The sequence below is a fragment of the Ctenopharyngodon idella genome, chromosome 20, assembly GCF_019924925.1.
Source record: "Ctenopharyngodon idella isolate HZGC_01 chromosome 20, HZGC01, whole genome shotgun sequence".
Taxonomy (NCBI): Eukaryota; Metazoa; Chordata; class Actinopteri; order Cypriniformes; family Xenocyprididae; genus Ctenopharyngodon; species Ctenopharyngodon idella.
The window spans coordinates 25,092,708-25,118,109 of NC_067239.1; the positions used below are offsets into that span (position 1 = coordinate 25,092,708).

Here is a 25,402-nt window from a genome sequence, read left to right on the forward strand (position 1 = left end):
TGAAACTGTAATTTTGACCTTCAACCGTTTGGGGCCAATTGAAGTCTATAAGGAGAAAAATCCTGGAATGTTTTCATCAAAAACCTTAATTTCTTTTCAACCGAAGAAAGAAGGTCATGGACATCTTGGATGACATGGGGGTGAGTAAATTATCAGGAATTTTTTATTTGAAAGTGAACTAATCCTTTAATGCATCCTTGCTGAATAAAAGTATTCTTTTCTTTTTAAACTTACTAACTCCATCAAATACAAACAGTAGTGTTTATATATGTAGGATGTAGAATTGCGTTTCCCTTTTTATTGACAGGAAGAGCTGCATATATTAAAAAAGGCCACACCAAATATTTTAAAACTTCTCTGAAAGTAATATCACAATTTGACCTTACTATTTATTTAATTTTTGGAATGAAATATTTTATATTTTAACAAGTATATCTATGTATATTGAATGTAGTAGACCATTATGTTTATTTGTCTGTAAGCTCTGCCTCATGCGCTGCACCTCTAATACGTTTTACAGTAGACCAGTGACCGACTTATTGAAACAGTTGCATGTTACAATGTTCATGAATGCTGCTGTTTTTTGTGATATATTAAGTGATATTCTGTCACCACTGACATGATAATTGCAAGGGGAAGAAAATGAGTTTGTTGAAAACATTCAAAACAAAAGCTGTTGTGTTGATTAAAATGACACAAAATAAGTTTGTCTACTGAGATGCATCATTGTAAGACACAAATCTCTTTAAAGTTTTAGAAAACTTCACATCTGTCTTTATGAAAACAGGTACTTTTAAATATACAGTATCTCACAGAAGTGAGTACACCCCTCACATTTTTGTAAATATTTTATTATATCTTTTCATGTGACAACACTGAAGAAATGACACTTTGCTACAATGTAAAGTAGTGAGTGTACAGCTTGTATAACAATGTACATTTGCTGTCCCCTCGAAATAACTCAACACACAGCCATTAATGTCTAAACCGCTGGCCACAAAAGTGAGTACACCCCTAAGTGAAAATGTCCAAATTGGGCCCAAAGTGTCAATATTTTGTGTGGCCACCATTATTTTCCAGCACTGCCTTAACCCTCTTGGGCATGGAGTTCATCAGAGCTTCACAGGCTGCCACTAGAGTCCTCTTCCACTCCACCATGACGACATCACGGAGCTGGTGGATGTTAGAGACCTTGTGCTCCTCCACCTTCCGTTTGAGGATGTCACAGTACATGTTGGCATTCATGGTTCCCTCAATGAACTGTAGCTCCCCAATGCCGGCAGCACTCATGCAGCCCCAGACCATGACACTCCCACCACCATGCTTGACATGCTTGTCTTTGTACTCCTCACCTGGTTGCCGCCACACACGCTTGACACCATCTGATTCAAGTAAGTTTATCTTGGTCTCATCAGACGACAGGACATGGTTCCAGTAATCCATGACCGTAGTCTGCTTCAGCAAACTGTTTGCAGGCTTTCTTGTGCATCATCTTTAGAAGAGGCTTCCTTCTGGGATGACAGCCATGCAGACCAATTTGATGCAGTGTGCAGCGTATGGTCTGAGCACTGACAGGCTGACCCCCCACCCCTTCAACCTCTGCAGCAATGCTGGCAGCACTCATATGTCTATTTCGCAAACACAACCTCTGGATATGACGCTGAGCACGTGCACTCAACTTCTTTGGTCGACCATGGCGAGGCCTGTTCTGAGTGGAACCTGTCCTGTTAAACCGCTGTATGGTCTTGGCCACCGTGCTGCAGCTCAGTTTCAGGGTCTTGGCAATCTTCTTATAGCCTACGCCATCTTTATGTAGAGCAACAATTCTTTTTTCAGATCCTCAGAGAGTTCTTTGCCATGAGGTGCCATGTTGAACTTCCAGTGACCAGTATGAGAGAGTGAGAGCGATAACACCAAATTTAACACACCTGCTCCCCATTTACACCTGAGACCTTGTAATACTAACGAGTCACATGACACTGGGAAGAGAAAACTGCTAATTGGGCCCAATTTGGACATTTTTACTTAGGGGAGTACTCACTTTTGTGGCCAGCGGTTTAGACATTAATGGCTGTGTGTTGAGTTATTTTGAGGGGACAGCAAATTTACACTGTTAAACAAGCTGTACACTCACTACTTTACATTGTAGCAAAGTGTCATTTCTTCAGTGTTGTCACATGAAAAGATATAATAAAATATTTACAAAAATGTGAGGGGTGTACTCACTTCTGTGAGATATTGTACAAGCACACATATGCACAAAGCAAAAAAATGGCTTACAAATGTAAAATAGGTAGTCCTCCTTAGGTGTAAATGTATTTAACATTTCAACAATCAAGTCAAAAAATGTTTATATGTTAACTTGTGACTTTTTTTTCTGTGTTCAGCAATGTCATATTAATACTGAATATTAAATGTACTATTAATGATATTAAATTAACAGTTTTGTGTGTGTGTGTGTGTGTGTGTGTGTGTGTGTGTGTTTGTATATGGTTTTTGAGGACACAAATGTGTATAATGACATGGATATTATAACATAAACATGGTTTCCTCTTCCTGTGTCCTCGTAAACCAAATGGTTTAAAAAAAAAAACATACAGTTTTTTTAAACACTTCCAACATATCCAACAAAACCTACTATAAAATGTAAAATAAATACAACTAAAACACTAAGGAATTATCTAAATACACCTCCAAAAGAGTACACAGCTTTTTTTGTTATGCATACATTTTAAGATTTGAAGAAACTCACCAATTAATTCTTGCAAATAGGTGTATATTGTTTTTGTAAATGAGTGCACTTGTACATATGGAAATAAAATACTCTACTCTGCTTGACCACATTGATACCACCTCGTGGTCAGGCGGGATCACGCACATATTTAAAATCTCTCTGGTGTCAGTGTTGGATAGGGGGCGGTAATGAGCAAACGAGGTCATGGGCGACCCTTAAAACATGGCGGCGACGGCAAGCTGATGTGTCAAAAATGCTTTAGCCCATGAGTTTCATAGAAATGCAGCTTATTTCTGTACAACACAACTGAATAATAGTGTTTTAATTTAAATCGGGATCGGGCACATTGTACCCAGCGGGCGTCTGACGGCGGTGAGTCTTTCATTGTGTCAAGTGAGTTGGATTCGAACCCGCGTGAATCGAAGACCTTGCTGGTTGAAGGAAAGAGTGGACGATCAGCCTGAGCCACTGTTAAAAGCCGTCAGTCTAGAGAAAAAGCCCATGTCTTTCCTGAGCTTTATGGGCGCAAGTCTTTCAGCGTTTCTTATTATAAAGTTATTTTTTTAGAAGATAATGGACTTCTGAAGGAGAAGCAACATCTATCAACTCAAGGCAGTATATACACTTATTTTAAAAGCCGTTTTGAGCTTTTTACAACGTATTATCAAATGTATATATTTATTTATTTTGCTGTATGAGATTTAAATTACTTGAGTGATTATTGTTTGGCATAACTGAGTAAGCTCAATGTAGTGTAGGCAAGTAGCGCTTTATCTTGATTTTGCGCATGCGTGGATTATTATAACTGAACAATTTTAGTGTCACACTAACAAAAAAGTACCAGAAAAGTGTATGTCATGACAATACCAAGGATTTTTGGATACATATTTTTTGTAATATCAGGGTAATTGATTAATTGTTGCTTGAACATGCTTTTATTGTTATTATATTTTGTACACATTTGATTTTAATCCATTGAATATAAAATTAACACATTTCTTTACTTCTAGACTGTGGTGGGAGCAGTTCTGTAAAAGAACAGGTATTAATGGCAGCAGCTGCCCTGAAGTCGGCCAAGCAGAAAGGCGAAAAAATGGGTCTGCCATGTGAAAAAAACACAGATGACCAGATAAACCATGAGAGTAAAGGAGCGACTCAGGATTCAGAGCCGCAAAAGATGGAGTCAGAGATGCAAATGTCTGGTAAGTGGCCGAAGAACAACTCAGGTAGTTTTATTTTAGTTTCATCAAATATGTTTTTAATATTTTATTTCAGTGTTCAATGTTTATTTTATTTCAAGATACAATTTTTTTATGCTTTTATATAAATAGTTTGTCATTAGACAAGAGCCAAGTACTGCCAAAAGGCATGTTTGACCTTCATGATGTGATTTAAATTGCTTTTCTTCTTTATGCCTTATAAATGGACAAATGATGAGATAATGGATCTCATTTCCACTGCGTTCATGAATCTTTTATTGTGACTGTCTTTCCTAGGACAGACACCTGCCTCCCAGGTTCCCCCAGCTGTGGACCAGGAAAGCCAAGTTAATGCCGAGGGAACCCAAAAGAAACAAGGATCTAAGACCCCTGCCAAAAGGAGGAGAAAGGAGACCATTCCACAGACTCCACAACAACATGACAATTCAGCAGTCTCCGATACTTCTGAACTCACTTCTAGTGGTCGGCCCAAGAGGAGAGCTGCTAAAGTGTATGCTCTACATTTTTATGCAGTTTCCCCAAATTTATACAGCATGTATAGATTATATAAATGTATAGTATAGTATAGTATATATTGCAGGATTAAATATATCTTGCTCTAGAAAAATCAATGCTATTCTGATCAGGACTTGAACTTGGTTATTCCACATTGGAAAACCAACATTGAGCTACTCACAAAGTGTCTTACATTTTGCCGATGCAAAAACACAGATGGAAATAGATTGAAGGAAATGTGGCAAAGTACAAAACTCAAATCCGCACAGTTTTTCAGCACAAAAACCTGCTTCTTGCTTGCTAACTATCCGCAGTCCAGTTAAACCTGACACTCATTATTGTGTGAAAATATTGTGCCTTTAATATTTTAAATTATGTTGTCATTTTCCTTGATATATTTTCTTTAGGATCTGATATGTTCTGATCAGCTCCTAATTTTGTAATAGTGGTCTTGTTAATTCATCTCATTTTTTTTCATCTTGATTAGTGCTTTAGATTATCTTCACAACCTGACCAAGGATCTCGGTACTCCATCTACAAAAGATAGGCCCAAATCTAGTGAATTGGACAGCACTTCCCAGAAAAAGAATGCAGCAAAGGGAAGGGGGACGAAAAGGAAAACTCCAGATTATAACAGCGACTTGGAAGATGATGAGGATTTTTCCCCAGGAAAGGATGAAGAGGCAGAGAGTGAAGATGAAGAAGATTCAGAGCCAGACTTTAGCTTGAAGGTGGAGCGCAGAAGCAGACCATCCAGACGAAATTATGTGAGTTTATAGTCAAATACTTAATAACCTTTTTTGCGCTTTTTCCTGACATTGATTTCCACATCTCTGTGGTCTAATTTTTGATTTGTGCTCTGCTCAACAGCATTGTCTGCTTCCAAATGGCTTGGCTAACAATGTCATGGAGCCTATCTGGAACTGTTTTAGTAGGACCAAAACTTTGTAAGCTATTCACTTTCTACAAGATTATCTTAGCAATTCATATTATCTGTATCTCTTGTATCTTGATATTACTTGTCTTTCTTTCGCTAAATGCTAGCCGGGATGAAAACTTCTCCCCCTGGGTATTTCCTGAGTGGATTCCTTCTGCCAAAGATTGGCATTTCCTGTCTAACAGGTATTAGTGTAGCTAAATACCACATAATATCCATATAAACAAAGAAATTGTTATTTTAACAGGTGTTTGTTTTGATTAACAGTGAGGCTGAAAAATATTTACCCCAAGAGAAAGAATCTGCCTCTTTTACCTTTACGCGGGAAAAAATCAAGGGAGAGATCAAACTGCAAACAGTGAGAAGGTAAGAGATCATTTGTAAGTTTTCACTAATTCACTTTGGTTCATTAAAATGGCATTCACAGTAGTTATTTTTCCATTAGGGGTGGGCTATATACCGGTAGACACAATTAACCGGTAAAAATTTGGTAGAGATTTTGGTCTATTGTCTCTATTGTTAAGCTCACGTGACATTGCTGTGCTACGCAGTCTTGAAAGCTTATCGTTTGCATACGTTTTTAAGAATTGTGGTTTAAAAACAAGTCATTTTAAATCGTTGAAGCGCAGTAAGCAGCAAAAGACAACTCAATTCGCTATGTGCGCGTGCTGTCAGAGAGACTTTTTCTCAGCCAAACTTGTGCACTCAGTTGAGGCGTATACATTTGTTAATAAATCCTGAATAAATCCCTTGATGGGTAACAAAAAACTCATGTGACTTTGCCTCAACAGAGGATGTGATTGGATAACTTAATTTCACTGTTGGTTTGATCATTCTGAAATGTCTGAGCCAAAAGTCTGTCATCAAAATGATTTGATAATGCAATTTCCCAGGAAGTGACGATTTTGTTTTCTTGAACACATGGGATGAAAATGGTGCATTATTGTCAAATGTTTTATGCAATATTCCTATTTTGTGCATAAGTAAAATTTGCAACTTTGGATGGAAACATAGTTACTGACAGTGATTAAATCATCCCAAATGAATGACTCTGACAATTGCTGTCATTGTCTCTTCCATACAAACATTTTTTACATTATGTGATTGTTGACATTATTAATATATGAGATATGTTACAATTAATTTCATCTAGTACAGGAATTCCCAATCTTTTTGTTGTTGGTAAATCCCCTTTGACCTAAAATATGTATTGAAGTATCTGTTGAGAGTTAACATTTAAATAACTATACATTCACATGTTCACGTTTCTCTGATGTTGGTAAACAAATCAAATATTTAATATTTTTTAGTAAGTGTTTTATTTTTGATTCTTTTTATTTTTAAATTATTTTAATTTTAATTATTAGTACACTACCGTTCAAAATTTTGGGGTCGGCAAGGTTTGTAATGTTTTTTAAAAAGAACTCGCTTATGCTCACCAAGGTTGCAATTATTTAAAAAGAAATACAGTAAAAATGTTAGTCCTGTGTGGCAAAGCTGAATTTTCAGCATCATTACTCCATTCTTCAATGTCACATGATTCCTTCAGAAATCATTCTAACATGCTGATTTGGTGCTCAAGTAACATTTCTTATCATAAATGTTTGAAACAGTCATGCTGTTTTTATGTGGAAACTGTGATTTTTCAGTGTTCGTTGAAAAGAAAGTTTGAACGGTAGTCTATATCTACTCTCATGTAAAATGTCTGCTGATCTGCAGGTTTGAATCATTGCCACATCATTCTGAGCGCTGGGACGCTATGTTCTTTGTTGGTGGTCCTGTGCGGTCCATGGAGTGGTGCCCATGTCCTGACGGGGCAGCAGTAAGACAGTATGCCGCCATTTACTGCCACAAAGGCATGGACGACAAACACAAAATCAACCAGCTGTACTCAGGTCCTGTCTTACTGCAGCTGTGGGACATCGGAGACCTTCAGTGTAAAAGCAGGTGACCAAGATAAGACACTTACAGATTGGTTTTAAGAGACAATATGTACTCTGTGTTGAGCTTTAGAATAAAATAGCAATTTCTGATTATTATTTTTTTTTCCTCCACTTCAGGCCCTCAACTTCTCCTCATCTAGCGTACGCTCTGGCAATAGATGACGGATGCATCTGGAATATAAGGTGGTGTCCTGCAGGAGTGTGGGAGCTGCCCACCACCAGCAGAAAGGTAAGAAATGACATTAGACCCAAAAAGTCTTCAGAAAATTTAAAGGTACATTATGTAACCAAAATGTGTTTTTGTCTTACCCTGATTCACTATGGTAAGCATATTATTGTTTATAATTTAGACATGTCGGGATGGTTTTTATGGGAAATTGCATACATACATCACTCGCCCTGTGAGTGTCTCGTCATATCCGTAAATAGAGAAAAGACACTCCGGCTATTTTGACATGTGTATGGTGTGGGAGTGGCATAGGTTAGTTGTCACAATAAGCGAGAAAGGTTGACATGGAGCATGCTAAATCCTGAACCTCCAGGGAGTTAACCGTTTTAAACAAACAGCAAACAGAGGAGAATCTGCTGGCAAAAAGAGAACGCCACAGAGCTTGTAATAAAATGAGAATCACCATTGGCTTGGCTTTTTGGAGATGACGAGAACTGAGGGATTTTAAATATTGTAAAAGTGACACAGAGATGGCGTTTTTAATTACACAAGTAAGGTATTTTATTGAAGTTGAACAGATAAATTGCCATATGTTGCTCTCTAACAGAGTTCATCATTGTAGAGTTCATTATCTATTGTGAAGGGTCATATTCATCCGCACAGTCACACAGAGCCAAAGCACAACCAAAACAATGTTCTTCCACAAAATGCATTAAGTTTTGTTTTTAAACCACTAGAGGGCCAAAAGTTACATAGTGTACCTTTTAAAAAAAGAAAAAAAATGGTACATTTGTATTGAACAAAAATGTTTTTAAATTATGCTATCAAATTAATTGTTTGTGAAAACATTTTTCTTAATACTTTTTCCGATCTTTAAGTTGTGATTGTGGTGTACATAAATGTAAATGACTGTGTTTTCATTTTTGTCAGTCTCCACAAATGCCTAGATTAGGTCTTCTAGCAGCAGCTTTCTCTAATGGAACCATCAGTGTCTACAGTCTTCCACACCCAGAAGCCCTTGCAGCACACCATCAAAGTAAAGGTGAGAGAATGGTGAAATGCATTCATTTGCTTGTTCTTCTGATTTCTTTAATGGGGTCATATCAGTTCCGCTTAAAATACTTGTGCCAAGGACAATCAAAGTCTAGTTTGTCATGACTATTTGAACTCTCTCTGCGTGACACTTAGCTGTTTTTTTAGAACAGGGGTGTCCAATCCTTCTCCTGGAGGGCCAACTTCCTGCAGCGTTTAGATCCAGCACACCTGCCTCAAAGGTTTTAGTGATCCTAAAGACTTTGATTAGCTTGTTCAGATGTTTAATTCGGGTTGAGGCTAGACTCTTATGGAAGGTGGCCACTCCTGATTGGACTCTCATGATTTAGAAACATGTGCAATGTGTTGTTCCTTCCAGAAGAGGGCAGCACATGACAGAACAGTCCCAAGCCAAGTGTTATAATGCATTTTTCTCATTAGCACTAAACAAACACTAATCTATCTCACATGATGTGTTTGCTTACTTTTTTACAAACATAGTTTAAGACAGAACAAACTGAATTTCCTGAAATTGTTTGGAAGGTGAATTTAATTGATTTATTAATTGATTGATTGATTGATTTATTGATGGATGGATGGATTGATTGATTGTTGTTATAATTGTATAATTTCATTCATCCATCCATTAATTCATTTAATAATAATAATAATAATAATAATAATAATAATAATTTTTATTATTATCATTTTACCCTGTAAGTCTAATTACAATTTTAGCCAAAGTGTATTTTACAACAGGCTTTCAAACTAATGTTTTTTAAAGCTATTCAGGCTCTTAAATGTGGATCAAGGGATTTTATTATATTTCATTGCACATCTTAAGGGCACATGCACTGATAAAATGGCCAGCATAGGCTGGTTGTCCCATGGGAGCTCATAATGCCCTTTCCTCAGGGAGTGCTCGGAACAGACTGATGACCTGCCATCAACTGCATCATTCCCTATTTTCCTCTTTTCTTTTATTCTCTTAAACACACATTATCTGTACTGTTTGTGTGTGTTTGCAAAAGATTACCCTCCCAGGGCTTCTCATTCATCACAGTCACAGTGAGAGAGCTAGAAAAAAGGAGGGAGGGTCTAGTGCCTATATGAGTTTCACTGCCTTCAGCCGTTTGATTAGAGGCCCCCCTTTACACAGCAGTGAAATGTTGCTTATCTACGGTTATACCATTCAAGCATATCAGTGTTTCTGACTAAATGAAATTCTTTGCAAGAAACATGTATAGCAAGCATGTTATTATATAATGCTGTGTTTTATGTCACAGAATTCAAATTGCGTACACTGAATGGGATTGCTAACGGATAGCTTTCTACAGGTATTATATACAGCCTTGGTTGAATTATAAAAATCATGAATGATCCCAACGAATAACAAGAAACAGTGTGTGTGTGTGTGTGTGTGTGTGTGTGTGTGTGTGTGTGTGTGTGTGTGATCTCCCTCTAGCACTGATCTGCTGGTACTGTGTTTACTCACTGTATCCAGATGCCAGCCATGGGTTAACATGATGAATGCATATCATATTTTAATTGATTGTGCATACAGCCAACAATCCATCATATCTCAAGAGCAGATAATATATTTATACTGAGTTATGCAGTGTACTTGTTAAAGATCAAGGCTGCTAATTGAAAGGTTGCAGGTTTAACCCAGTAAGATGCAAAGCATTAACTGTTTCCATACCACTGAGATTTAATTTGTAACTTAACATGGCAGAGTTCTGTAGCAGTCTTGATTGACATCATGGAAACATTTCTGCTTTGTGGTGTGCCTGACAGCACCCTTTACCGGCAGTGAAATCTTTCTCTTGCAGCTTATTGTTCTGACTTGCACCATTTTACGATACAGTAACACAAAATTGTTTGCTATGATCTTTATTTATTTGTTAATAATGTTATACTCTAATTAATATATGAATAAATATTAATTTAAATATATAAAATTAGAAATTTTAAATAAAATAAAAAGTACATTTGAATAGCATTGAATAATTATTGAATGACATGTAATTTAATAAAAAATTATATTATTTAATATACACTATCATTCAAAAGGTTGAGTCATTATGATTTTTTTTTTTCAGTATGAAATTAATTATTTTCAGCAAGGACACATTAAATTGATTAACAGTAAGAGTAAAATATAATGTTCCAAATTTATATATATTTTAAATAAATGGTGTTCTTTTGAACTTTCTATTCATAAAAGAATCCAGAAAAAAATGTATCACAGTTTCCACAAAAATATTAAGCAGCACAACTGTTTTTAACACTGATAATGAGAATTTTTTTAATGTATTTATTTCTGAAGGATCATTTGACACTGAAGACTGGAGTAATGATGCTGAAAATTCAGCTTAGCCATCACAGGAATAAATTACATTTTGAAATATATTAAAATAGAAAATTTTAAATTGTAATAATATTTTATAATATTGCCATTTTTACTGTATTTTTTTTATCAAATAAATACAGCCTTGGAGAGGTAAGAGACTAATTTCAAAAAAATTTGCAGACCCCCAAATTTTGAAAAGTATTGTATATAATTTTAAAAAATAAAAATGAATATTTTGAATAAAATTGAATCATAAAAATAATCTTATTTAATGTTTTTATCAAGAAAAACAATATTCATATAGGTTTCTCATGGCCATTGAAATCCTGGAAATATAATGGAATTTTAATGTGTGTGTGTGTGTTTGTGTGTTTGTGTGTTTCCAGATCTGGGCAATTAAAATACTCTTAAATAGATGTTATGCACATCCTCATTCTTATACCACAGAATGAGTAATAAACTGTCCACTTACTTTAATACACTAGTAAACAGGGGCCATTTCATGGCCATCCTCACTATTTATCATTCAGACATTTAGCTTTTGTACTAGGTTTCTCTAGTTATTGAGTAGTGATATGGTCCATTCTTCTGGTCCCTCAGGGGCCCTCTGTGTGGTAGACTCGGGCCCTGCTCCAGTAGAGATAAGAAGCCAACTGCCCACGTTTATTAATGAACCGTCTCTGTTTCTTCAGTGTTGCCAGTGTCTTATTCTCCCTGTTTGCAAACTTCTAATTCATTGATCCTACTCTAAGTTTTAATGCTTTCTTAATTATACTTTCCTGAGGCCAGAAGAACTGTTTGGATGTAACAAATGCTTTCTTTAAAGACCTCTTTCTCTCAAAGGACTGAAGCTGTTAGTGAGCATCAATTCTTGAATTTAAAAGGGAATTTGAGAAAAAGAAATCCTGGTTGAATGTGTATTTGTTTTTAAATGATAAGATATTCACTGAGAATATCTCTGGACTGAAATGGGCAAAGACTGTACCGCTCGCATTTTATTTCTTCTTCATCTATCTATCCATCCATCTATCTATCCATCTATCTATCCATCTATCTATCTATCTATCCATCTATCTATCCATCTATCTATTCATCTATCTATCTATCTATCTATCTATCTATCTGTGTTGTGAATTCTGAAGGAATGGCTGGATATTGTTAGACTAAAAAAGTGCTGTATGACCTTTACAAAGCTATTCCTTTTCTCGCCGCTCTTTGTTTTTTATGGATATTACTACAGAAATTGCTTCTCACACTCCACCAGTTTAACATCTCCAGACTGGTTTTGGGATGGGTTTGGTTTTCTGTTCATGGCTCTGTTTGTGGTTCTTACTGGATTCACTCTCCAGGAGTCTTTGGTCAGTGACCCGGCAGCTCTGGACAAGAACTCTTTGCACCCTCGGGGAATTAACCTTCATTACTGAACGTACAATCCAAGACCTCAGACCTGCTCTTTGGCTTTTAGTGTGTGTGTGTGTGTGTGTGTGTGTGTGTGTGTTCTTGTATATATGGTTTATGAGGACACAAATGTGTATAATAACATGGGTATTACAAAGTAAACATGGTTTCTGAGGATACTTCCCATGTCCTCGTAAACCAAATGGCTTAAAAAACACACTAAACGTTAATATTATTTTTATATTTTATATTAATTTTGTTTTTTTATTGCTTTTCATTTGTTTTTGTATTTTTTTTTTTTCCTTCGTTTTTTGTTTATTAAACATTTTGTTCTAATTTCATGCAGTTCATTTTATTATATAGATCACATGAACATTCATTTGACCATTTTCGTACTGTAGATTGATTATTGCACTGTCTATTGATTTGAGAAGGACTCACAGTAGCAATTATAGACGTTTCAAAAAGCTAGTGATAAAACAGTTATCCACATTCCCACTTTCCATTATGTCCTCGGGTTCGGAAGGTTTATGGTAGATAATTATAAATAGGTTTTCTCTAGAGTGAAAGGGTGTCCCGTAAAAGGTGACGAGAGAGACGCTGACTCCTCCCTTCTCAATGGAGATAATTTACTGGCTTGTTTTCATCAGACAAGGATCTATAATTGAAATGACAAAAAAGATGCATCGCTACACAGTTGTTAGTGTTTGAGGCCATGAATTTCAGCCCAATACCTGACACCCATATCCTCCTGGTCTGTCAATCAAAAAGACCTTAGTCAGCCTGGAAAAAGGGCCCCTGGTCAGGGCTGTCTGCCATGCTGCCAGAATGAGTGGGTCAGAGGTGCGATGCTTTATCGACCTGATCGACCCGTTACCGCTCTGTACGGTTCCGACCTGAAGTCATGTGGCTGTATATCACTTCTGCACTCTACTCCCATACACACACACACTGTCTCCATGTACACAGAGTCTGTCCGTAGACACACAGTTTCATACATGTGACTCCATTCAGCACCTCTAGCACTTCTCTTTTGTTTTATATTCTCTGCTTAATGAGAATATGAATGACTGTTTAATTTTTTTTTTTTTTTTTTTTTTTAAAGAAACACTGATTGCACCAAGTTTTTAGATTAGTAAATTTGCTAGTAGATTTAGTAGATTTTTACCACTGGCTAGTTTGCAGAGTAGAGATGGGTCTGTTTGTATTTAAGTATTTTAATTATTATTATTTATTTATTTATTTATTTATTTATTTTAGGGGTGTTGCTTTACGTTGCAGTGTGCTGCAAGCAGTTTCACTGTAAAATCCTCTCCTAAGGGATATTTTAAAATGTATTTATGTAAATTCATCCCCTTAAAAGCACAACCACTACATTAATACAGATATAGACAGACATCTGATTCAAATTTTCAGTTTTTTCAGTGTTTGTTTGTAGTGCTGATTGTGTTAAATTGGTTTTGGTTTATTTTCAGTCATACAATGACAACCAATTTGAGAGCATTTTATGCGGGAGTCTTAAAGGTATAGTAGCAAAAACAGCCCATTTGATTCTAATGGTCCAAGAGAGCAAGTGGAAAATGGTGATGATAAACTAAATTATGACTGTTTTTAAAGGGTTCGTTCACCCAAAAAATGAAATTTCTGTCATTAAATACTCACCCTCATGTTGTCCCAAACCCGTAAGATGTTTGTTCATCTTCGAAACACAAGATATTTTTGATGTAATCCAAGGGTTTCTGAACCACACATAGGCAGCAACGACATTGCACCTTTTGAGGTCCAGAAAGGTATTAAAGACATTGTTAAAAGAGTTCATGTGACTAGAGTGGTTTAACCTTAATGTTATGAGAGAGAAGAAATTGTTGAATAAAGTCGTTATTTTTGTTTTGTTTTTGCGCACAAAAAGTATTCTCGTCGCTTCATAACATTAAGGTTGAACCACTGTAGTCATGTTGACTATTTTAATGATGTCTTTACTACTTTTCTGGACCTTGAATGACGGTAATCATGTTGCTTTCAATGGGGGATAAAAAAAACCTCTTGGATTTCATTAAAAATATCTTAATTTGTGTTCCGAAGATGAACAAAGGTCTTACTTCAGGTATAAGATAAAATGCACTGTATTTGACCCCTTTAAATGATGACATTGTTAAATTGCTGCTTGTTTATTCTTTACATTATTCAGTTAAGCACATGTCATTTGATCCTTGTTCCTTTGATTGTTTTTCTTGATAAATGCAGTCATGTGTTGAATAGTAATGCTCCTATCTATAAGTGCACAGCACTGAACACATTTATGTGTTTTCCAATAGGAGAAACCAGCCAAGCACCGCTGATATGCCGGGTAGGTCAATATCCACTCTGCCAGCATGCTTCTTATTTTTACAGATAAGACCTCAGTCTTTGTTTCATTTCACACATTAAGTGACATATTACACATTCATTGCAACTAACATAATGGTCGAATGGCAAGAGATCATTGGAATGTTTGCTTGAATCTGACGTGTCATTTCGCTGTAGCTCAATTTCACAGTTGAAGTGGCTTTTCACTAAAACTGTTCTGGGTATGGCTCCTCTGGGCCATTTTATGGGCTGTCTACGTAACATTTTCAAGCATCCAAGAGATGATCCTCTGGAAATTAGCTGTCATGGTAGAAAGACCTCCTCAAACAAAATAGAGCATTAATCCAGACTTTTTTGGATAATTGCAGAAGGAAATAGCTTTATAGAAATATTGACTATTGAGCAAATTTTAAACTGTTGTGATTAACAGGTAAACCAAGGAATTTAAAAATGTGATGTAATAAAATATACTGTATATTATGTAAATATTAAATAATAATATTTTCATAAATATGGTTTTATAATTTCTATAGTGGGTTGTTTCTATACATTTTTTTAAATATTTTATGTAAATGGAAATTTCTATAGTATGTTTTTAAACTGTGCTCTAAAATATTAGTCTTTAGAAATAAATTCTTTATAAAAAATACATAATTTCTAGCAATATTTGCTCTAATATTTTGCATTGTCATAAAACATTGAAATTTAAATAGTGCATATACATTTTTAGGGTGTGCTCGACTCTAAAATGGTTCAAAAACAGAGTAGAGCAGTCTTTATTAAAAAAAAATGTAGGGAATTCATATGTGGTAATCATGGAAAAGTCATGGAAATTCATTGGTCAAAAGCTGTAGGAACCTTGAATTATGTATACCATTAATTTTGAATTAAAAGTGTTAGATCAGTGTTATATGACCTGTTTTATGGTTGTGTGTTTGCAGGTGAAGAAGGTTCTTTCTTTGAAGATGGGCTCCAACCAGGCAGATCATGAAGGTCGAAGTGGCCTGTGCTTTGCTATGGATTGGCTCCATGTCAAACCACATAACCTCTTGGCAGCTGGCTTCTATGATGGTGATTTCATTTGTTTTGTCTTTAGGTCTATTTGTTCTTCTAGAGAGAATTGCAAAATGTAAATATCTTGGTATGTTGCAATATTTTACGTTTGTGATGTTTCACTTCACTTTCTCTTTTCCAGGTCTGGTTGGTTTGTGGGATCTTGCTAGTAAGTCTACGCTACTGAGAGTCAGGTCTCCAGATGGAGTTGTGTCTCTCTACCCTTACCACTGTTTTCACGCCCATGACGAGAACATCCGAACCCTGAGCTGGTGTAAAGCCTCTAGGTGAGACATGACATTACATTACATTACATACAGACCCCAAACTTTTGAACTGTAGTGTCTGTTTAAAAAAGGAGATTTTTGACCTTACCAGACTATAAACTGTGAAATTTTTTTGTTTTGCTAACCCAGTGCCTCATATATGACATCTAATATCATCCATTTCATTGGTATTCGTGGTGTATTTAAATATTTATGTATGCCATTAGTTGTATGGTATTCATGCTATAAAACAGCCCACCCATGGAGTTTTCTCATTTAGCAACAGAGAAACAGTCTAGGTCAAATATATTTCAGCATCACACAGTTTCACCATCAGTAGTTTCAACAGTCTGTTCTTAGCATTTAGATTTAAAGCACTGTGACCTTTATAAGAGACTGCTGTAAGCGGCATTAGAGAAGTCAATTTGGAAAATGACACCCTATCCCACTGCCCCACAGGGGGCTAGTGAAATCAAGTGGAGATTTCTTGTGTGTTGAGATATATATATATATATATATATATATATATATTTTTTTTTTTTTTTTTCTTGTGCTTTAGGCTCTTGACTGCTCATGTAGAATTCAGATATACCTAAACCTCAGAAAATTCTTGGATCCATGCATTAGCTCTTAAAGTGACAGCAGCATAATATACCTGCTGCAGTCTGTCATTAAACAATAAATGACAGGAAAATCACTCACTGATCTTGACTGAATAACTTAAGTAGTAGGATTAATGTATAAATAATGTGTACAGTAAGACTATGCAGTGTTATTTTACATTTAATTATTCAGTTTTTTGTTGAGGGCTATTACTTATCTGAATAACACTGTACATTTATATTTCATTTGTGTCTTTGTTCTGTTGTATCTTGGCCGTTTTGTTTGCAGTTAGTTTCTTTGTTCTTACTGTATTGCTGATTGTTTACTTGTCTTATGTAATTATTTTGAGGACCTTTTTTTCATATAGTGAAATTTCAATATTGACCAAAAATAATCTTGATTATGATTTTTTTTTTTGCCACAATCAAGCAGCCTTAGCATGCATTCAAGCAAGAGGGTTTGAGGGGGGGATCAGCTGTCTCTTCTGCCCTTTTACTGTCCAGATGCTCCGAGGAGAGCATCTGGGGTCAGTAGGATTTAGGATTTGACAGTAAAGACTTTTATAATGTTACAAAAGATGTCTATTTCAAATAAATGCATATTTTTTTTAAAAAAACTTTCTATTCATCAAAGAATCCTGAAACAAATGTAACACACTTTCCACAAAAATATGAAGCAGCACAACTGTTTTCAACATTGATAATAATAAGAAATACTTCTTTAGCACCAAATCGACATATTAGAATGATTTCTGAAGGATCATGTGACACTAAAGACTGGAGTAATGATGCTGAAAATTCAGCTTTGCCATCACTGGAATAAATTATATTTTAACATATATTTAAAATAGAAAACTCTTATTTTAATTTGTAAAAATATTTCACAATATTTACTTTACTTTTGAATGGTGGTGTACCTGTAGAACATGTCGGTAGCAAGATTTCTGTGAATATTGTTAAAAATATTGATCTGTTTGTAACAGTGATGAAGAATTACATACATTTTTTATCTACTGTTCTTGGGCAGTAACTTGTTGGTGACGGTCGGAGATGATCGCATGGCTAAAATGTGGGACGTGAGGAAAACCTACGTGCCTCTTTTGGCAGTAAAGCGCTGCCTTACCCCTGAAGTGTACTGGCCCCTCTTTTGGAGCGGCATCCTTATGGCTCAAGAGTGTTGCTTTGCCACGTGGGTCCACAGCATTTTGCTCTTCTGAATACATGATATTAAGTTTTAAGTCAGGCATAGTATTTATAATTTTATTAAATCATCTTTTTCTTTTGCTTTGTGTAGGTTTGGGCAACATGGAGTCCATTATTTTGATTCAGGTTACATTGGAATCAAGCCTTACTTTGTGTGTCCTAGAAAAGCCACTATTTGGGTAGGTGAAAGTTACACGAGAGTGTCTCTACATGGTTTAATATAGTCAAAATGGTCTAATAATGACAAAACAACTCTCTCTTTCAGAGCCTTTCTATGTCTGATTGGATAAATACTTTTGCCATTGCGGACAATGGAGGGGATTGTTTATTTACTATGCTTCCTCGAATGGATATTGACCCCAACAATATCAGACGACGGAGATTTGTATGTTTCTTTATCATTAATTGAATTCCCACATATTAAAGCCTTTAATTAACATTGACCATTTTGCTTAATCCCCAAAGTCAGTGTACAGGACTGACATGGTCCAGTTTGAACCCGGTCAGAGGCCTGAAGATGAAGAACAGGAGGAGGAGGAGGAAATGGAAAACGCTACAAATAATCCTGGGAAGGAGCCATTGACCTACGAAGGAGCAGTCAAAAAGTACTATCTCCATTTTCACGACTTGGACCTGGTGAGAAACTCAAAAAGTTTATTTTTTTGTGCAGTCATTGTTTCATTTCATCATCACTGAGCAGTTTTCTTCATGACACATCTCTGTGCTTGGGAAATGATGTAGGAAATCAGATTTTGAGAGTATTGATCTTTTGTTGCCACATAAGCTATTTTATTTCACTTTCACCAGAGCTCTGCACCCACAAAATATTTTTTGGGAAAAGTAAAGGGGTGCACTGTAAACCTTATTGTCTTGCCTCATGAATATTAATTTAGTGATGTATTGTTAATACCCATAACTGATTTGCTGAAAAGCAGGTGGTCATAGCCATATTAGGGTTGGCTGATGCTGTCGTCTTATTGGGTGGCTACATTTTTGTCTTTGCATTTCAACCAAACAAAATGAAGCTCTTAAAATTTAGTAATATTTGCCCAAAAAAGTTTGGTAAATTCCTGGAAGTGGGAGGGACATGTCCACCCCAGTTTTAATTAGGGCTGGAACAATAAATCGATGCATCGTGAATCAATAAATGATTCTAGATCGATTCTGAGATTTTCCGAATTCATCATGATTCTCTCGAATCGATTCTAAGCTTATAAACTAAGCAGATGGCACTGTGTGCTTTAGAAACAGCCGTACTCTTCTTGCTTCCAATTCTTCACACAAACCACTTGAACCTTCTATAAAAAAATCATTAATAAAGTTTGAAAATATTGAAGCAAATTACAAGGGTGTTTGCAATGGGCTGTTTACATTAATCTCGCGTCATAAAAGCATTCCGATATGCAATTACATTCTCAGACTTGGCCAAATGCACGAGCGCTCTTCTTCATGAGCATTTGAGCATGCGGTTAAAAACTAGCCTAGAGCGCCATCTGCTGTTAAAAACTAAGCTCAGAATTTATTCGAGAGAGAATCGCGATGCAATCTGAAAATCTCAGAATCGATCCACGAATCGAGATGAATCGATTTATTGTCCCAATCCCGGTTTTAATAATAGATATGCACCTAATTTTCTGTATGTTTTTCTGTGTATGAACGAAGTTGACTAGTAAGTATTGGTTTGCAAGACCATGTAAAAATCCATTAGTGGCCTCACTAATGTGTGTGTATATGATAGTGGCAGTGTGTGTATGATCTGTGTGTGCTACTGTGTACTGCAGCCTATTCCACAGATCATTACATGCGGACTGTGCAGGGGCCGTGGCCGGACTGGATTTATTGGCTTATTTATTTTCCCAGCACACCTGAGCAAGTGCAGGAGACACAGTCGAGAGCCCAGGAGTGCTGTCTGCGTGTTAGCGTAGTGGCACCCCTTTCTCTCGTATCCCTCTGAGACTTAACCCGCATCTTATGGGTTATATGTTGATTAAGTTCTGCACCCTTCATTAATTTAAAGTCATAGCCGCCTGGAGGCCTACCCCCATCACAGAGATGCTCCATCTGTTCTGCCGTCTCACGCTCCAGCGCTCCACCCCCATCCGTCCGTCCATCCATGGCGCGCTGCACATGTCCGCTTTCAGGCCACGTTCTGGAGCAGGCAAGAGCTGTTTGAATTGGGATAATTGAACTCTCCTCAGTCATCCTTGCACGTACATACACATTCAGGCAGCAAAAAAACAAAGATCAACTGCAGTAGTTGGGAAGGAAATTTCATTTTTAATGCATTAATAGTAGAGCAGAATGCTAGTAACACAAAGGTCATAGGTTTGTTTCCCAGGGAATGCATGAATTGATCAAATGTATCCAACTTATTTTTCGACGTGGAAGTAAGGTGTTTTGTGAGTGTGACAACCTTTTTCTGCTGCTGTGTGAACATAGTCAATGATGCACTGTACCGTACACAAGTAATTCAAACTGTGAGACAGATCATTGAAACTAGATTTTCAGTCACGATCTTATTATGATATTGTGAGGTTTTGAACGTGACATGGATTGTAATGTGAAGTAGTTGCTGATACCCGTTATAATAAGTGGTGGTAACTGTACATTCTATCTAGTGCTTAGTCTCTTAACTTGAGTTGTTCACACCTTGTTTTTTTTTGTCTCTCAGGGGACCTTTGCAAAGTGTGAAAATCGGCCCATGATGAAGCACCTGCATCAAAATGAGGTCAAAGGTGTCGCTAAAGTAGACCAGATGCCATTGAGCGCACTCTACAAGGTGAGATCACATTTATCTATACAACAGCAAACAAGCCCAGCTGAGGCCCTCGCTGACACCTATTAGTGTAGAGCTGTGAAATATCCTGAAAAACTGGATGCCAGCTGCACCTGATGCTTGTTTTATGCCAGGATAACCATGCTAAATCCCATCAGAATTTTTAGTAGTAGTTGACCAGCTACGAGACCACAGGTGGGGTGTAGACAAATCAAAGTCAAGTATTTGAGAGAGCTGTGTAAAAAAAAAAAAAAAAAAAAAAAAAAAAAAAAATTATGTACACATTCTAATATCTAAATACTCACCATGTGATATAACATTGTGACCCTAAATATGTTCCCCATAAGGTGATCCATCAGCAGTCACCTTGTAGAGAATAAACCTGTATTAGCTGTATTGTTACGCGCTTTGGGAAAGCTATAGTTGTATGTAGCAGTGTCAGTGCACTACTGTCTGGAGTATTTGCACTGGCCAGTGAAAGAGAGAGAGCGGGTGGTTTGCTGAGAGTTAAGCAAGAAGATGGACAGAAGCTAATGGCCTGTAAAATTAGGAAAATGTCACTCTGGATATAGAGTGGATGATGGGAGGAGAGCAGGAAAGCAGCCTGTGTTGATTGAGATGGTGGATTTTTCTGAATAACACACTGCACAATGAAACATTTGATCGTTTATGGTTAAAAAGATTGTAAGAAATGCCCAGTTGCATTTTACTGATGTAATGATTTCGTTTTATTGCTCTATATAGTGTAAATTTCTAAGAAAATTCTACTAAGAAATTTAGTTTTGATTAGATTAGACACTCATATTATACTGATATTATCATTTGTAAAATATGAAAAAAACAAACATATAATATAAAGTTGAAGAAATTTCATATAATAAAATATATATTAAATAAATTAATAAATTTAATAAACAAATTGAATAATACATTTTTATACATATATACATACATAATATATATTTAATATAAATTTATATATACATTTTGACTTTAATAATGTATTAGTAAATGTTAAAATGACCATTAACTAAGATTAATAAATACTTTAGAAGTATTTTTCATTCGTTAACTAACGCAGTTATTCGATATTAACAATGGAACCTTAAAGTGTTACCAAAATTTTATTGATGGGTATAGATGTATAGATTGATGGATAGATAGATGTATAAATAGACAGATGGATAGATGTATAAATAGATAGATGGATAGATGTATAAATAGATGTATAGATAGATAGACAGACAAAGAGACAAACAGATATTTTGTTGTGAACTGTAGTGTAAAATACATTTTGCATATACTCCCTTTAATCCCAAACACCTTTTTGGAAATAAAAACTGTCCAAGGAGGAAGTTACAGGCAGAACTGGCTGTCTTCCAGCAGGAGAAGTGTTTATTGTTCAGCAGAGCCACATGCACAGAGCGATTAGAGCTGTGCTAAAATGCTTTATTGCTGGCAGTATAGAGCAGTGACCCACAGAGGACATGCAGGAACAGAAGGTTAAACAGACCTTTGTAATTACTAATTAATCTGAGTAGAGATTCAGACCATAAATATACATACACAGGGGCCAAAATGTACACTAACCAAGTGCCAAATGCAAGCTACTCGCCACTTAAGTGATGTGAATGATTCAAATCAATGCAAACTGTCTACTTAAGAAATTTAGTGTTTTTACTCTCTCTCTCTCTGTCTCTCTCTCAGGTCCGTTTTAACCCAAACATGGATGCATACAACTGGATGTTGTCGGGCGGTCAGTCAGGTTTGGTGCGTGTGCACTGTGTACGTGGACTGAGCTGCTCTGTCATGTTCAAGCAGTTGCGTGAGGCTCAAGCCCAGTTCAGCGCCATGTTCCAGTCTCAGGAGTCTGATGACTCTGCCACAGCTGTTCGTCACAGCACAGCAGATACAGTACAAGTGCACTAGTCTCAGCTCTATCTTAAAATGGATTGTGACGTCATAATAGGCTGAGACTTTGGGACTTTTATTTTTAAATGACTGATGATTCGCCCACTTTTACTTAACTTATAATGAAAGAAGCAAAACCTATTTTGATACAAGCCACTGTATATATTTCCATTTTTATATTTTGTGCGTTTCATTTTTAGCGCTGTACAAAGCTATAAAAGCTGTACTTTTGAACTTCTTTGCACTGGTTTGAAGCTCAGACAGGAAGTTTGTAATGTTTTTAGGTTAGTATCATTATCTCAAAGTGTTGTCCTTTTCAAAGTACGTGTGGACAATGAAATCGTCAGCACTTATACCCATTTCGTTTACGAGGAGCTATATGCTCCGTTTCCTTCCTGTTCCAGTTCAGTGTTATATTGTGATCATACATTAGAGTCTTGATATTCAGTGCGAAAACCTTGGACTGGATCTTTGCTTTTTGCTTCTCTTATCTATCATATCACAATCTGTTGTTTTTACTTTTAGGCATTTCTTTTCCTGAATCTCAATTTTAAAGAAATGGTTAACCCAAAAATTTAACAGCATAATCATGTCCTTCCAAACCTGTATGACTTTATTTCTTCCATGAAACAGGAAAACAGAAATTTTGAAGAATGTATCTGCATATTTTTCCATTTAATGAAAATGTAAGGGCATCCAAGTTCCAAAATGACACAAAAGCACTGACGTCAATGCAAGGTGACCAATCATTGACGATTACTTGTCCAATCACAGTGCAGCATTGTAAATGAGACTAGAGCTACAGTGTAAGACAAAATTAAATGTGAATAACTTAAATTTGGATCTGCTTTTGTTCTTATAGAAAAACTATTGAAGTATTTAAGTTGTATGGACTTTTTTTTTTTTTTCTTCTGTAACTTTTTTTTGACCGCCCAGATCCCCATTCACTTTCATTATATGGAAAAGATTACATTAGTGAACATTTCTTCTTTTGTGTTCCACAGAAGAAATAAAGTCATCCAGGTTTGAAATGTTCATTTTTGGCAGAACTATTGCTTTAATGCTGCATCTTGATCTTTCTTGTCCTTTGTTATTGTTGTTGTTATTATTTCCTCACCCCCATTTAAAGTCTTTATTACCTCTTTTCTGGCTTGTGCATTCTTCTTACTCAGGTCTAGCCAGAGTTGTAAGGGGCATCATGGAGTCTGTTGATAGTCTGCATGTGAGTTAATGTTGTCCCTAAACCAATAGCACTCATTCGTTAGTCATTTAAGATCAGATGCACCTTGATATCCGCCTCATAATTCATGACCTTAATTACGTGTGAGTGAATATAATTGACTCCAGTGATGGGAATCTGGAGAGGTGCCAGTCAGATTAATGCTGCTGTGGTCACTCTGATGAGATTAAATAAGGAAGCTTATTATAACGGTGCTGTTTATGTCTGTAGTGGATTTCAATTTAGTGTGTTGATTTAAATATCTCAGTCTCACTGTGAGGCTCTGGATATGGTTAGTAGATTTGGGATGTTTTATCTGTGAATATTCATACTTTGTACATTTATATTTCTTTTGTTCTGTTTACTGAATTGTTTACAGCTACCAAAAAGTGTAATTTTATTGTTTCATCATCATTTTAGATAAAATTGCTTTGCATATTTACAGTACCACTAATTATCAACTTGTGATGTAATTATTAATGTGGGAGATAGCGCAAGTTTGTTTGATTTACATGATTTTATTACAGCTTACAAAAATCATACACGTTATGTGACACATATAAAATTAAAAGCATGTAAAAATTAAATATCCATCATTAATTTCTGTTTATATAGTGGTTTTATGTGGTCACATACAGGATAACTGTAAAACATTTACACACAGTACTTCTATAGACGGATAACTTTATACAAGAAGCAAGTTTATATACACATCCACAAATCTGAGGCACGACGAAAATAATCATGTAGATTATTTACAGTTTCCACAGAACAACATTAATGTCTTTCAGTTCACGACACAAAATGCAGAACATGTCAAAAACATGACCAATGATGTACCATCTCATGCTCTGCTATCAATTTCGAAGCTTTCGTTAGGTTGAGTGCACCTGCATCTGAAATTGATTTTTGGATTCATCATGTTCATCTCATCTTTTGAGTTGTGATGCTATGTGTGCTATATTCAAACTAGCCTATTAGACTTTTCCCAATTCTAGAAAATAATACCAGGAGGGTGTTTTCCACTCCTTTGTTATGTGGCTATGACATCCTATAAGATGTGTTTTACTTTAAGAGTATCTAATCATTGATTGTTTCTCAGAGATGTGAGGTTGCATCAACTTTAGATGCCTAAATACAGTTTAAAGGGATAGTTCACCCAAAAATGAAAATGATCCCATGATTTACTCACCCTCAAGCCATCTTGGGTGTATATGACCATCTTCTTTCAGATTAACACAATTGGAGTTATATTAAAAAATATCCTGGCTCTTCCAAGCTTTATAATGGTAGTGAATGGAGCTCAAGATTTTGAAGCCCAAAAAAGTGCATCCATCCATCATAAAAGTAATCCATACAGTTCCAAGGGGTTAATAAAGGCCTTCTGAAGCGAAGCAATGGCTTTTTGTAAGAATAATATCCATATTTAAAACTTTATAAACTATAATAACTGGCTTCCGGCAATGGCCACATGCTAGTCTAGTTCCAGAGGAAGAGTGACCTCTGACCCGATGTATGACGCAGGATGTAGTAGTAGCGTAAGCTTAGGTGAGAGTAGACGCCTCTCTTGCGGTTGAAGCAAATAGGGCTGGGCAACAAACTCAAGCTACTCTTCTTTTATATTGAAATCCTCCAACATTTCTGTTTACGAATTCTCATTTTAGACTTCTAATTCATGACTGGTGTTTTGTTTTGCTTCATCCTCTGCTCTTCCACATTCGTCAATACGTCGAGTCAAAGTTCAC

At 36.1% G+C, this 25,402-nt stretch overlaps 1 protein-coding gene across 4 annotated transcripts; it reads left to right on the top strand.

Annotated features, from left to right (window-relative positions):
- Positions 1-119: 119 nt before the first annotated feature.
- Positions 120-24,244, top strand: gtf3c2 (general transcription factor IIIC, polypeptide 2, beta). 4 transcript variants are annotated; one of them, XM_051874126.1, is made up of 19 exons: positions 120-140; positions 3,745-3,936; positions 4,231-4,444; positions 4,937-5,216; positions 5,320-5,396; positions 5,494-5,571; positions 5,654-5,752; positions 7,106-7,333; positions 7,447-7,558; positions 8,429-8,540; positions 14,597-14,628; positions 15,569-15,698; positions 15,823-15,967; positions 17,576-17,737; positions 17,843-17,930; positions 18,017-18,136; positions 18,217-18,387; positions 20,423-20,530; positions 22,235-24,244. In XM_051874126.1, exons 2-19 carry the CDS (start codon positions 3,783-3,785, stop codon positions 22,454-22,456), a joined length of 2,532 nt encoding a protein of 843 aa, XP_051730086.1. In that variant the 5' UTR covers positions 120-140; positions 3,745-3,782; the 3' UTR covers positions 22,457-24,244. The 4 variants fall into 4 exon arrangements, with proteins under 4 accessions (XP_051730086.1, XP_051730085.1, XP_051730083.1 ...); XM_051874125.1 differs by lacking the exon at positions 120-140 and adding an exon at positions 2,897-3,127; XM_051874123.1 differs by lacking the exon at positions 120-140 and adding an exon at positions 2,897-3,106.
- Positions 24,245-25,402: the final 1,158 nt, after the last annotated feature.

Coding starts and splice junctions, on each gene's coding strand:
- gtf3c2 (XM_051874126.1), top strand. CDS start 3,783: ATGGCAGCAGCTGCCCTGAAGTCGGCCAAGCAGAAAGGCGAAAAAATG. Junction 8,541..14,596: donor AGCACACCATCAAAGTAAAG/GTGAGAGAATGG, acceptor GTTTTCCAATAG/GAGAAACCAGCCAAGCACCG. Junction 20,531..22,234: donor CATTGAGCGCACTCTACAAG/GTGAGATCACAT, acceptor TCTCTCTCTCAG/GTCCGTTTTAACCCAAACAT.